General features: G+C 42.0%; 1 protein-coding gene across 4 annotated transcripts in view; it reads left to right on the top strand.

Moving 5' to 3' along the window:
- The window catches only part of ANKFN1 (ankyrin repeat and fibronectin type III domain containing 1), a 271,898-nt gene that overhangs the window by 178,589 nt on the left and 80,702 nt on the right, over positions 1-12,607 (top strand). For all 4 annotated transcript variants that reach the window (XM_083598613.1, XM_083598612.1, XM_083598615.1 and 1 more), the window contains exon 7: positions 1,284-1,397. In XM_083598613.1, the coding sequence (XP_083454739.1) occupies positions 1,284-1,397 (114 nt within the window). The remainder of the gene's footprint in view (positions 1-1,283; positions 1,398-12,607) is intronic.

Genomic DNA, 12,607 nt, shown 5'->3' with positions numbered 1-12,607 from the left:
TTTGAAATATACTCAGAGTTGTGTGTTGATTTCATGCTCCTTATTTCAGCTCATGGTCAACAGTGAGTGAGTTTCCCCCCAAAACCTCTGGCTATATATACATTATTTACACAATTGGTCCCGCATGATTGGCTGATTCAACTCCCCTCCTGGAACCTGATTGGGGTGCTCCTGCGGGCCAATCAGGTTGCTGATTCACTTCCTCCTCAAACCGGATTGGGCAGCTCCTGCAGACCAATCAAGTTGCTGCCTTCTAGGATCCTACCTGCCTATTGTTCTAGGATCCAAGCTCAGTACATAACACTATTTAATTAAACGATTGCCATATTCTTTATGACAGTGATTTCCCTAAAGCTTTTCTCTCAAGATGACAAATCTTTTATAAAAGAATGGAAATGGTTTATTGAATCTTTACAGATAAATTATAAACAGATAAAAACATTGGCAAGATCATTGTAACAACCTGAAGTTTTACAAGAGTATATATTTAAAGAAGATTAATAAATAAGCAAGTTAAGTTGATATGGATATGCAGAAGATATTAAAAATAAATTTAAGGAACCACAAAAAGAGGGAGGTGCAAGTCAATTTTGAAATGTCAAAATGAATGTATGAATGTAAAATTAGTGAAATGTATAAAACTAGTGAAATGTATAAATTTGAAAAGTGTGTGTGTGTGTGTATGTATATATGTGTGTGTGTGTATATATATAATACGGAAACAAACTTGTTTCAATTACTACAGTTTGATAAAGCTTACACTTCAACCTTATACATAGCTAGATGCCAAAATAAGTTCACTTGTGCTTTTGGGAAGTTACTCTCTGGCAAAAGTGTAAAAGATGGCCATGCTACTGCTGCAGATAATTGTTTTCACTGGGTAGAAAATAAAGCAATGGTTTGAGCTGCTGTATAAATGTGCTTGCTTATTCAGCAATAATTTGAAATGCAGATCAAAAATAAGTAACAAAATTTAACGCATTCTTTGGTTCCTTATCTGTCCTAGTACTGATCTCGGCAAGCATCTGTGTGTTTCTTATTTACATATATCGAGGAAATGTTTGATTTCTGGGGTGCTAGCATTATCCAAAAGAGATGAAGGCAACCAAACAAACAAATAGCGTCCATCTGATCTCATTAGCATAGACTGCCTAGTAGCGTTCAAATCAACACCATATGAAAGCTCACCAGTTTTTTGTATGGTTTGGGGACGTTTCTTTGATGAGCACTGTTTGAAAAGTATTTGTTCCGCCTGTAACACAATGTTTTCTCTTTGCTCCCAGGAGCCCCCGAGGCACCGACCAACGTCTGCCTCATGGTGACAAGCAGCACATCACTCACTGTCACTTTCCAAGAACCTCATAGCATGAACTCAGCAGTGGTGACCAAATATAAAGGTACTGACTTTGGGTTGGTTTCATGGCTTTGCGTTGACGAGACCTGTCTGATTAAGATGGCCTGTTTACAGCAACCATCTCACAAATCAAGCCAGGTTAACAATATGGTACGGCGTCAAATGTTGAGTAAGATCATCGAGAGAATTGCCTGAGGACAAAGTAAGGTTTGATTAGGAGGGCTGGTAAAAGGTAAAGGGACCCCTGACCATTAGGTCCATTCGTGGCCAACTCTGGGGTTGCGGCGCTCATCTCAATCTATAGGCCGAGGGAGCCAGCATGCAGCTTCCGGGTCATGTGGCCAGCATGACTAAGCTGCTTCTGGCGAACCAGAGCAGCGCATGAAAATGCTGTTTACCTTCCCGCCAGAGCGGTACCTATTTATCTACTTGCACTTGCTTTTGAACTGCTAGGTTGGCAGGAGCAGGGACCGAGCAACGGGAGCTCACCCCGTTGCGGGCATTCGAACCGCCGACCTTCTGATCGGCAAGCCCTAGGCTCTCTGGTTTAACCCACAGCGCCACCCGCGTCCCTCAGGAGGGCTGGGCAGGTTGCAAATGGGACACCCAGGTCCCTTCCTGGCTTTCCATTCCATGTGACCGAGCACTCAGTCCGAGAAGGACTTTTTATTTTTGAAAGTTATTTATTTGGTTTTTCAGATTAAAATTTAACAGTCATATATTGAACATAGATAATAAAAAACAAGATTCCAAGGAATCTCCTGGACTTCCATCCTCCCCTTTGTAGGTCTTATTATTAATCATTTCCTCCTGCATCTTTTATGATGATCCAAATCTTTTACATCTCCATTATATCCAAAATCCACTATTCAACTACAAGTGATATTCCAATGCTACTAACGGTCTTAACTGTTTACAATGCTCTTGAAGATAAGTTATAAATTTTCCCCATTCTTTATTAAGATTTTGGTCTTTCTGATTTATGATTCTTCTGGTCATTTTAGCCATTTCGGCATAGTCCATCAACTTAATCTGCCATTCTTCTCTGGTAGGGACATGACTTCCAAATTTAAGAGGCCAGGAAGTTAATAGGATTGCTCTTGTTAGTAGCATTGTAAATATGCAATGAATAATAATAATAATAATAATAATAATAACAATAATAATAATAATTTATTACTTTATCCCACATATCTAACTGGGTTGCCCAGCCACTCTGGTGTGAGACATCACTGAGGGATGTCTGACATCAGAGTTCAGCTTTTGTGCATAATGTGATTGCATGAGAACCAGCTCTATCCTGAAGAATGGACTGTTTTTATTATGATTATTTTACTATTGGGCTGCCCATCAGTATGCTTTTTAGTATGTTTTAATTTTGTTTTTACCATTGAAGTTTTGTAATGTGTTTCTAATGTTGTACACTGCCCTGAGATATTTTGATGAAGGACGGGATATAAATCAAATTAACAACAACAACAAGAACACACATTTTAAACTAACAGCCTGGCTTTAATCATGTTTACTCAAACAAGAGCAAGAAAGGGATATATATTAGCCCCTGAACAAAGGAAACATTTGGAAACAATATAAAGGTTGGGGGAAACAAAGATACACAGAATGCTTTGCTATCGCATATTAACATTTATAGAAAAACAACCCGTATTAGTGCTTTTAAAAAATAAAACAAAATCAACACTTTAGTATGGTGGTCTGAGTATGTCATGAGCTAACTATCCAGCTGATTCACAGTCACAGAGTCTAGTCAAGGGAAAGGTAGCAGATCTAAAAGGTAAAGGGTAAAGGGACTCCTGACCATTAGGTCCAGTCGTGGCTGACTCTGAGGTTGCAGCGCTCATCTCACTTTATTGGCCAAGGGAGCCGGCATACAGCTTCCGGGTCATGTGGCCAGCATGACTAAGTCACTTATGGCGAACCAGAGCAGAGCACGGAAACGCCGTTTACCTTCCCGCCGGGGCGGTACCTATTTATCTACTTGCACTTTGACGTTCTTTCGAACTGCTAGGTTGGCAGGAGCAGGGACCGAGCAATGGGAGCTCACCCCGTTGCGGGGATTCGAACCACCAACCTTCTGATTGGCAAGTCCTAGGCTCTGTGGTTTAACCCACAGCACCATCCGCGTCCCGGTAACAGATCTAATCAACCATTAAAATGGGGAATAGTTGATTTTTCTCAACGCGTTTGTTCAGAACTAGAAATTAAGAATTTAGAACAATTTCTATCATTTGGCCACTCCCAGGAAATTGGAAAAAAACAACCACAACTTTTTAGGGGAGAGAGAAAGCAAATTAGCTGATTGTTAAGATCTGGTATCCTCCGAAGGGTGTTCCGATTTCCATCATCCTCAACCTGCATGGCCAATGAGAAGTTTGCTCAAACAACATCCAGAAGGATGCAGTTCCTCGAATGCGGAGTTAGATGTTTTCAATCCCAGGTCTACTTTCAGTCTTCCATCCAACAAACCTCAAATTAAAGTTTCTCAGAAGAAGGGGAAAGATGAGGCATGGGTTCGGCATGCTCCAACATGCCAAATAGTCAAGCACTCAGAAGCAACTATTACTTATTTCAAGTTAAAGTGTTTATGATCACAGTTCCTATGAATCATATTCAATGCCACACTTTATTGCTACAAAAAAAAGAAAAGAAAAGTAAAGGTAAAACCAATACCAAAAATAAGCTACTTATGGCTTCCCTTATGAAATTAGGATTTGCTTTCAGATTGGTTAACTTTATTGCTTATAATAAAAGCGTGGCATATGACTCGGGATGGGGGTGAAAAATTGATTCAGTCCACACTTAAAAGTGAACTTACCTAGTTTGCACCTTCTGAAACAATACGCAAACCAAAACACAGCCATCCTCCAGAAGTTGCACTTCTGTGAATTTTGCAATATAATTTGCAAACCAAGGAATGCGTTGTACACACAGAGAAACACACACACACACACACACACACACACACACGTGAAATGTGCCTTAAAAATCACATATTCATGAAAATAACAGACAGAAATACAATGTATTAGAGGAAATTGCTTTGCAAAAAGTAGGCACTATTATATACAACAATGTTTGGAGAAATTTGCAATACAGTGCAATTTTCATGCAGCTTTTTTAAAAAATGCAATCTGATGTGTAAATGTGGAGGACCAAACTGTTGGCTTCCAAAAATATGAGAAACGTAGAGAAACTGAAATTGATAGGTTTGTCCCAGTGGCACTGGACGAGCAAAGTGCACCCCTTCCCACAGACCTTGTCTTTTGGCATGGTTTGTGTTATTATTAAAGCACATATCATGTGTATGTTTAATAGGTACTGTGCCTTAGGGGTAAGTAATGAGGACTCTCTGACCCATTTTCCCTTGGGACAGCACACTCCAGTGTTTTGTGACAGAGGAGGCGTGGGATGGATGGCAACACTTAATCCTTCCCTTGCCAGTCGTTTTTCCCAAAAACTTTCTTTTCCCTAGCTGTTTTTTACCCCATTGTTGCTTTAGACCTGCATAGGTCTAGAGTACTGCAGGAGTGAAAGCAGATGGCAGGGGCAAAATGTGTAATTTTGGTAAGGTTTTAGCTACATTGCTGCGTTTGGTCAAAGGCATCATCATATTTCTGGTTTGGGGAGTAAAACAGGGTGGCAGGAGAAGGGTTAAGCACCCACCCCACAGCCCTGTTTAGGGAAGCTTTTAATATTTGATATTTTATTCAGTTTTTAATCTGTTGGGAGCTGCCCAGAGTGGTTGGGGAAACCTAGTCAAATTGGTGGGGTATAAATATATTATTATTATTATTATTATTATTATTATTATTATTCCTTTTGCTACTTTACTTTTCTAGTTCAAAGTGCTCTGCTGGAGGCACTAGTCTTGTTCAGATTTCTCTATTTATCCATAATGACAGGCACCATATTTTTGCACCGAAAAGTCTTGTGTTTAGGCAGCACCCTGGTGATTAAACTCAGCCACCCCATACCTCATGCAAACCTGGTACTCAAGACTGAAAACAATGTGATAATATTAGACGGCCTTGGTTCTGGGATGCATGGGTAATATTCATTAAGGATTTTTATATACCCCCCACCCCATGGAACCCCAACCTTTGGAATTGGCCACTATACTGTAGAATTTTTAAAAGCATCAAATGAACTGCAAATCATTTTTCAATGCCACTCTGCTCTACTTAGTCATGTAAGTGTTTTTTCAGAATCCCCAGCTTTCAAGTCTATGAATGTTCCCTTGCTCTTCGTTATCAGTTGTCATTAAAAACCATACTTCAACAAGTAGGCCTATGTGTTGAAATTGACTTTATTCTTTTCAACAGCAAAATGGGAAGCTGCTCTTTCCTTGACCGCCTGATTGCTTTGTGATTTGTGGCTGTTCTGATCCAGCATTTGGAACCATCATTGCCTGATATGATGTGAAACCTGTTTGGCACCCTGCATTCTCTTAAAGTTGTGTGCAGCTTGCAAAGGAGATAGCAATGCTTTTCTTTTCATTTTCTCAGCCAGGAGTGGCGAACCTGTAGATCGCCAAGTGCTGTTCAACTCCAATTCCATCAGCCATGTCCAGTAGCTGGCGGTTACAAAAGAGTTGGAGAACAACCATAGGTTCCCCATCTGTGCTCTAAACTGCAGATCAGGCATAGTTATCTCTCGCTTGGACTACTGCAATGCACTCTATGTGGGGCTACCTTTGAAGGTGACCCAGAAACTACAACTAATCCAGAATGCGGCAGAAGGGGTGACTGGGAGCAGCAGCCGAGACCATATAACACTGGTCTTGAAAGACCCACACTGGCTCCCAGTACGTTTCTGAGCACAGTTCAAAGTGTTGGTGCTGACCTTTAAAGCCCTAAATGGCCTCGGTCCAGTATACCTGAAGGAGCGTGTCCACCCCCATTTTTCTGCCCAGACACAGAGGTCCAGCCCCGAGGGCCTTCTGGTGGTTCCCTCGCTGCGAGAAGCCAAGTTACAGGGAACCAGGCAGAGGGCCTTCTCGGTAGTGGCGCCCGCCCTGTGGAACACCCTCCCACCAGATGTCAAAGAGAAAAATAACTACCAAACTTTTAGAAGACATCTAAAGGCAGCCCTGTTTAGGGAAGCTTTTAATGTTTAATAGGTTATTGTATTTTAGTGTTTTGTTGGAAGTCCATATCGGAAGTGGGTGTTTTTATTGGCAAACCTGGCCCTCCAGATGTTTGGGGACTACAACTTCCATCATCCCTGACCACTGGTCCTGTTAGCTAGGGATGATGGAAGTTGTAGTCCCAAAACATCTGGAGAGCAGAGTCTGCCTATGCCTGCCATAGATGGATCTGCCTGACATGACTTCACAAGGGAGATAGTACTCTTGAGATTGCTTCCCTAAACTTAAGGTAAAGGTAAAGGGACCCCTGACTATTAGGTCCAGTCACAGATGACTCTGGGGTTGCGGCGCTCATCTTGCTTTATTGGCTGAGGGAGCCAGCGTACAGCTTCCAGTTCATGTGGCCAGCATGACTAAGCCGCTTCTGGCGAACCAGAGCAGCACACAGAAATGCCGTTTACCTTCCCACTGGAGTGGTACCTATTTATCTACTTGCACTTTGATGTGCTTTCAAACTGCTAGGTTGGCAGCAGCAGGGACCGAGCAACGGGAGCTCACCCCATCGCGGGGATTCGAACCGCCGACCTTCTGATCGGCAAGCCCTAGGCTCTGTGGTTTAACCCACAGCGCCACCCGTGTCCCTCCTCGCTAAACTTACAACAACACTATATTTTAACCCCTAGCCTGATCTTCTAGGTTGTCCAGAAGCAAGGATTTTTTTCAGCGGGAATTCACTGAAACTCACTTCCGGCACCTCTCAGGTGGGTGCCATTGCCATTATAAGAGAACAAGGGAGCTGTTTGTGGTGATTTCGCTTTTTCTAGAAAATAGCACAGCTCAGAAGCATGTGTGAGGAGCCCTAGTTCAAACAGAGAGGGGCCATTTAATGCTTCCATTTCTCATAGTCCGTATTCAAAGCTGCCACCAAATTTTAACCCTAAAGCAAAACAAGCCAATCTGTGTCGATAGATTTCCTAAAGCAAAATCCAGAGTGAATATGAAGGTTCCTCCTCAGGCAAAGCACCTGACACATTCAGAAAGAAACAGAGTTTTGAGGGATTCTTTCATCTTCTGTCATTTTGGGTGGTATTATCCAACTGCCTACGTATGGCATTCCATATAATAGATGGACCACATGACTCTGCATACCTCAGATCCATAGTTGTCAATGTTTCCCCTTTTTACAGGGAAATTCCCTTATTCCGAATAGGATTCCTCGCAAGAAAATGTAAACGTTGACAGCTATGCTCAGATCTGAGGTGCAAGGGAGCAGCTGCCACTCAGGTAGAAAATGTTGGACGAGGTTGACTCTGTCTCTTGGGTAAAACTGCTTCTTGGTGTCATTATATAACAGTAAGTCACATTAAAAAGGCCCGAGTCAGTGTTTATGTTTGTTTTAGCCTCCCTGAGCTCTTATCCCTCAGCCTCTGAGGCCTCTGATTTCCATCTTTCACCTCAAAGCCAGTGCTTTTGTCAGGGAAAGTAAGATTTCACAGCTTAAGAGGCCCCATGCTGAGGAGAGAATTTCTTTGATCCCTAAGCACCATCTAGAAGTGTTTTAACAAGAATTTAAAGATTTAGTTAGGGAAGAAAAGAAAATAGTCCTAAGCATAAGTCCTAAATGTAGTTTGTCCAGAATATATATATATATATATATATATATATATATATATATATAATCACTCCATCCCTCTCTCTGTGCAATATAACTCTGGAGAACGTATGATGAAATGTGAAATTGTTTCATAAGTCGCTCATATCTGGGCTACTACTTTGTTGCATATAGCTAGACTTCCACTTGCTGTGACAATTTGCCTGAGGGTGGGAGGTGACAGAAGGTCCTTTTTATGGACCACATTTACTGGAAGATAATACGCACAAGGGTTGCCAAGCTGGCCTCTGTGGGCCTATTTACTGAGACAGTATGTGCACGAGCAGATGGCAATACACGTCAGAAGAACAGCTCACCTGAATTCATGTCAATAATGAAATTTCTCAGGAGAAATTCAGCAGCCTCCTAGAATTAACGTTAGGCTATAAAAGCAGGCTCGTCTTGATTGAATCCCAGATTGAGAGATGGGTTCAGAAAGTTGCGCTGGCCGTACGTTTTTGGCCACAGAAATTTCACCCAAAGTGAAATCTGAAGTGGATGTGAGTGTTTCTCCTCAGGAAACACATCTGAGAAATCACAAAGGAGGATGAAGAGTTTGGTCATATGGACAGAATGTTTCAAGGGATGGCGGCTACCAGATTGCACCTTAAAGTGAAATGGATAGTGAGTTCCTTTCAGGCCAAACACCTGAGGAATTTCAAGGATGGGCAAAATAAGTTTGAAAAGACTAATGAGATTTCTACTGGGGGGTTTGCACACACCTGAAAGAGACGCAATTGGCCCACTGTTGTTTACAGTTTAAAAGTCTATTAGGTGATGATGGTATTACAGCGCGACCAAAATAAAATAAAATGCCTCTATCATCCCAATCTCTGAAGTCAATAGGGAACTTGTCTCCATATGCTTCATAATGAAGAACATTCCACAGGTGAAAATTTACTTTTCACTCCCCAATATATTGAGAGCCCTTTGTCCATTCTTGCATACAAGGAAGAGTTCTGTTCCTCCTTCTGCCCCCTTATTCAGACAATGTTATCTCTAAAAGAGAAGTCCCAGCAAAGGAAGAATGGATACAAAAATTTATGGAATATGCAGAAATGGCAAAGCTTACCGGAAGAATAAGGAATCAAGATAACAAATCTTTTATAAAAGAATGGAAATGGTTTATTGAATATTTACAGATAAATTGTAAACATGTTAGAACATTGGCAGGATTATTGTAATAATCAGCAGGAACCTGCAGTATATATTTAAAGACGATGAATAAATGAGCAAATTAAGTTAATTTGGATATGCAGAAGATATTAAAAAAAACTTAAGGAACCACAGAAAGAGGGGGAAGGAAGTCAAGCTTTGAAATGTCAAAATGATTGTGAAATGTACAAACTTGAGAAGTATAAATATATATATATATATATATTTAAAATGTTATCTCTAAAAGAAGGAGACCCTTTAAAGGCAGGATAAAGTAGTGGAATTTATCTGCAGTATCTGCAGTAGTGACACAGAAATGATAATAATACCCAGCCTGTTGGAAGTATTTCACACTGTTTTGAAATTCTTGAACATTATTGGTAAGTACATCCTGGTTCTTGCGTGCATTACTGAAAATGTGTTGCATTTCCATGGGGAATCGGGATTCATCTTTTTTCCCCTTCCAGCTGATGGGTAAGGAAAGCTATTACCAGGAGAAAAGCAAATATTATCTAAGAGTATTGTACAATATTTCGCCCCTGCTGCTGCCTTTAAAAATATAACACTACATGACCTGTTTTGCCCAAACATCTACACCTGCATTTTAAATGTTTCCAGGGCATTCAGTTCAGGCTATTTCTCATGTTTGATAACACTGCCCAGTGCATTAAAAAGCTACTCGCAGTGTTTAAGGGCTGAATCTCTGCAAATTTGACAAGGTCCAGGGAACTGCTTTCAGATATATGCCACATTCTGATAGAAGGAAAATAAAATACTAAAGAGGTGGAAGATGGCCATTGAGCCCTTTCGTTATACGCCAGTTTAAAAGAGTGAACATTCAAAATCCTTTATAGGTGGTAGATGATACCCTTTACACTCATTTTCTCATCTTTTAAACCAGGATTAGAAGCCAGTTTATGCTGGGGTCAATGTAAGCATAGGGACACAGGTGGCGCTGTGGGTTAAACCACAGAGCCTAGGACTTTCCGATCAGAAGGTCGGTGGTTCGAATCCCTGTGACGGGGTGAGCTCCCGTTTCTCGGTCCCTGCTCCTGCCAACCTAGCAGTTCGAAAGCACACCAGTGCAAGTAGATAAATAGGTACCGCTCTGGTGGGAAGGTAAACGGCGTTTCTGTGTGCTGCTCTGGTTTGCCAGAAGCGGCTTAGTCATGCTGGCCACATGACCCGGAAGCTGTACGCTGGCTCCCTTGGCCAATAAAGCGAAATGAGCGCCACAACCCCAGAGTCGGTCACGACTGGACCTAATGGTCAAGGGTCCCTTTACCTTTACCAGTGTAAGCATAAGAGCACTTTGTTTCATGTGAAATTCCACACAAACATTACTTTGTGTGGGGGGATGGGCGAAGATGTCATTTTCAGTTTCTCTCAGTTTCTCGTTTTCCCAGTCAAGTCCAGTTCTTCACTATTCCTCATCAGTTTGCGAATATATTTTCTTAAACGTTCTCATGAAAATTCACCAGCGTTTCACTGACCGCAGCAAGGTTAGTGATAGCTCACCAATGGACGAACCAGACTGAAATGCCCCTGAATATATGGAAGAATAATATCTGGGATACAGCAATGTCTGAGTGTTTCATGAAACACGGGAGGCCAATTAAAGGCAGAATGAATAGAGACACCTCCTTTCAAACAGACTTCCTTTTCCTTTAAAACAATTGCTGGACGCTGGAGCATTTGACTCATTGGTTATTTTCTGGCTGTGACTGACGTGCTATTTAAGCCACTGCCATATCACTTTTGATAGTTTTGGTCCCTTGATATAGGCTCTTTGTCTTTTTTGATGACCTCTACCTCATGATGGGTTTGGATAGGGCTTCCATACATCTGGGATTTCCTGGACGTAGCCAGGATTCGTCCTTCGAAAATGGCATCCGGGTGGAATTTTTGAAAAGCGTCCAAAATGTCCAGGAAAACCCAAACATGGGGGCAGCCCATATCGGAAGTGGGGTTTTTTTTGCAATTTCCCTAAGAAATAGGTAAAAAACTTCCTTGGGGGGGGGGAGATGATGTAAAACAGAGCCCAACGACTTCTGTCTCTGGATTTTCATTCCTTGAAATAAGGCAACCCTAGGTTTGAAATGAAGATCATGGCCACTGGTCCCATCACCTCCTGGCAAATAGAAGGGGAAGAAATGGAGGCAGTGAGAGATTTTACTTTATTGGGCTCCATGATCACTGCACATGGTGGCAGCAGTCACGAAATTAAAGACACTTGCTTCTTGGGAGAAAAGTGCTGACAAACCTAGACAGCATCTTAAAAAGCAGAGACATCACCTTGCCAACAAAGGTCCGTATTGTTAAAGCTATGGTTTTCCCAGTAGTGATATATGGAAGTGAGAGCTGGACCATAAAGAAGGCTGATTGCCGAAGAATTGGTGCTTTTGAATTATGGTGCTGGAGGAGACTCTTGAGAGTCCCATGGACTGCAAGAAGATCAAACCTATCCATTCTTGAGGAAATCAGCCCTGAGTGCTCACTGGAAGGACAGATCGCGAAGCTGAGGCTCCAATACTTTGGCCACCTCATGAGAAGAGAAGACTCCCTGGAAAAGACCCTGATGCTGGGAAAGATGGAGGGCACAAGGAGAAGGGGACAACAGAGGACGAGATGGTTGGACAGTGTTCTTGAAGCTACCAACACGAGTTTGACCAAACTGCGGGAGTCAGTGGAAGACAGGAGTGCCTGGAGTGCTCTGGTCCATGGGGTCACAAAGAGTTGGACATGACTAAATGACTAAACAACAACAACAACAACATCTCTAAAAGAGAAGTTGCTGTTGTTGAATAGGACGTCCCTATTTCAGTTTGACCAAACTGCAGGAGGCAGTGGAAGACAGGAGTGCCTGGCGTGCTCTGGTCCATGGGATCACGAAGAGTCGGACATGACTAAACGACTCAACAACAATAACAACAAGGTTTGGAAGACTTTGTGGGATTCCAGAGTCATCCTTTTTCTTCTTCCTCCAAATGCGATATGAAAAACAATTTATGGAGCCCTCCTCCCTTTCCCCCCTTCCTTCCCAACATCTTGATTTAGAAAGTTGACTAGAACTCACTATAGCTAGCACTGATTCTTGATGATCCTACTATTGTCAGCTCCCTTTGATTCCCAACAGTAAATCCCTCCGCACTGCGCCGTATGGTTTCACTGTACATGACGACAAAGAATGGCCCCAGATTAAAGCCCATTATTCTCTTCTCCCAGAACGGGTCTTCTGACAAGAATGCACATTCCTTTTGGTTTGACATTAAACAACCTAGGACGGTCTTCTCCCATTTTATGCCGGCCCAGTAATGGAACTTGTCTGTTTTGGCAGCTTGTA

Source organism: Podarcis filfolensis, assembly GCF_964270895.1.
Source record: "Podarcis filfolensis genome assembly, chromosome: 2".
Classification (NCBI taxonomy): domain Eukaryota; kingdom Metazoa; phylum Chordata; class Lepidosauria; order Squamata; family Lacertidae; genus Podarcis; species Podarcis filfolensis.
The sequence above is the reverse complement of the archived record's forward strand: the minus strand, read 5'-3'. Positions and strand labels throughout refer to the sequence as shown.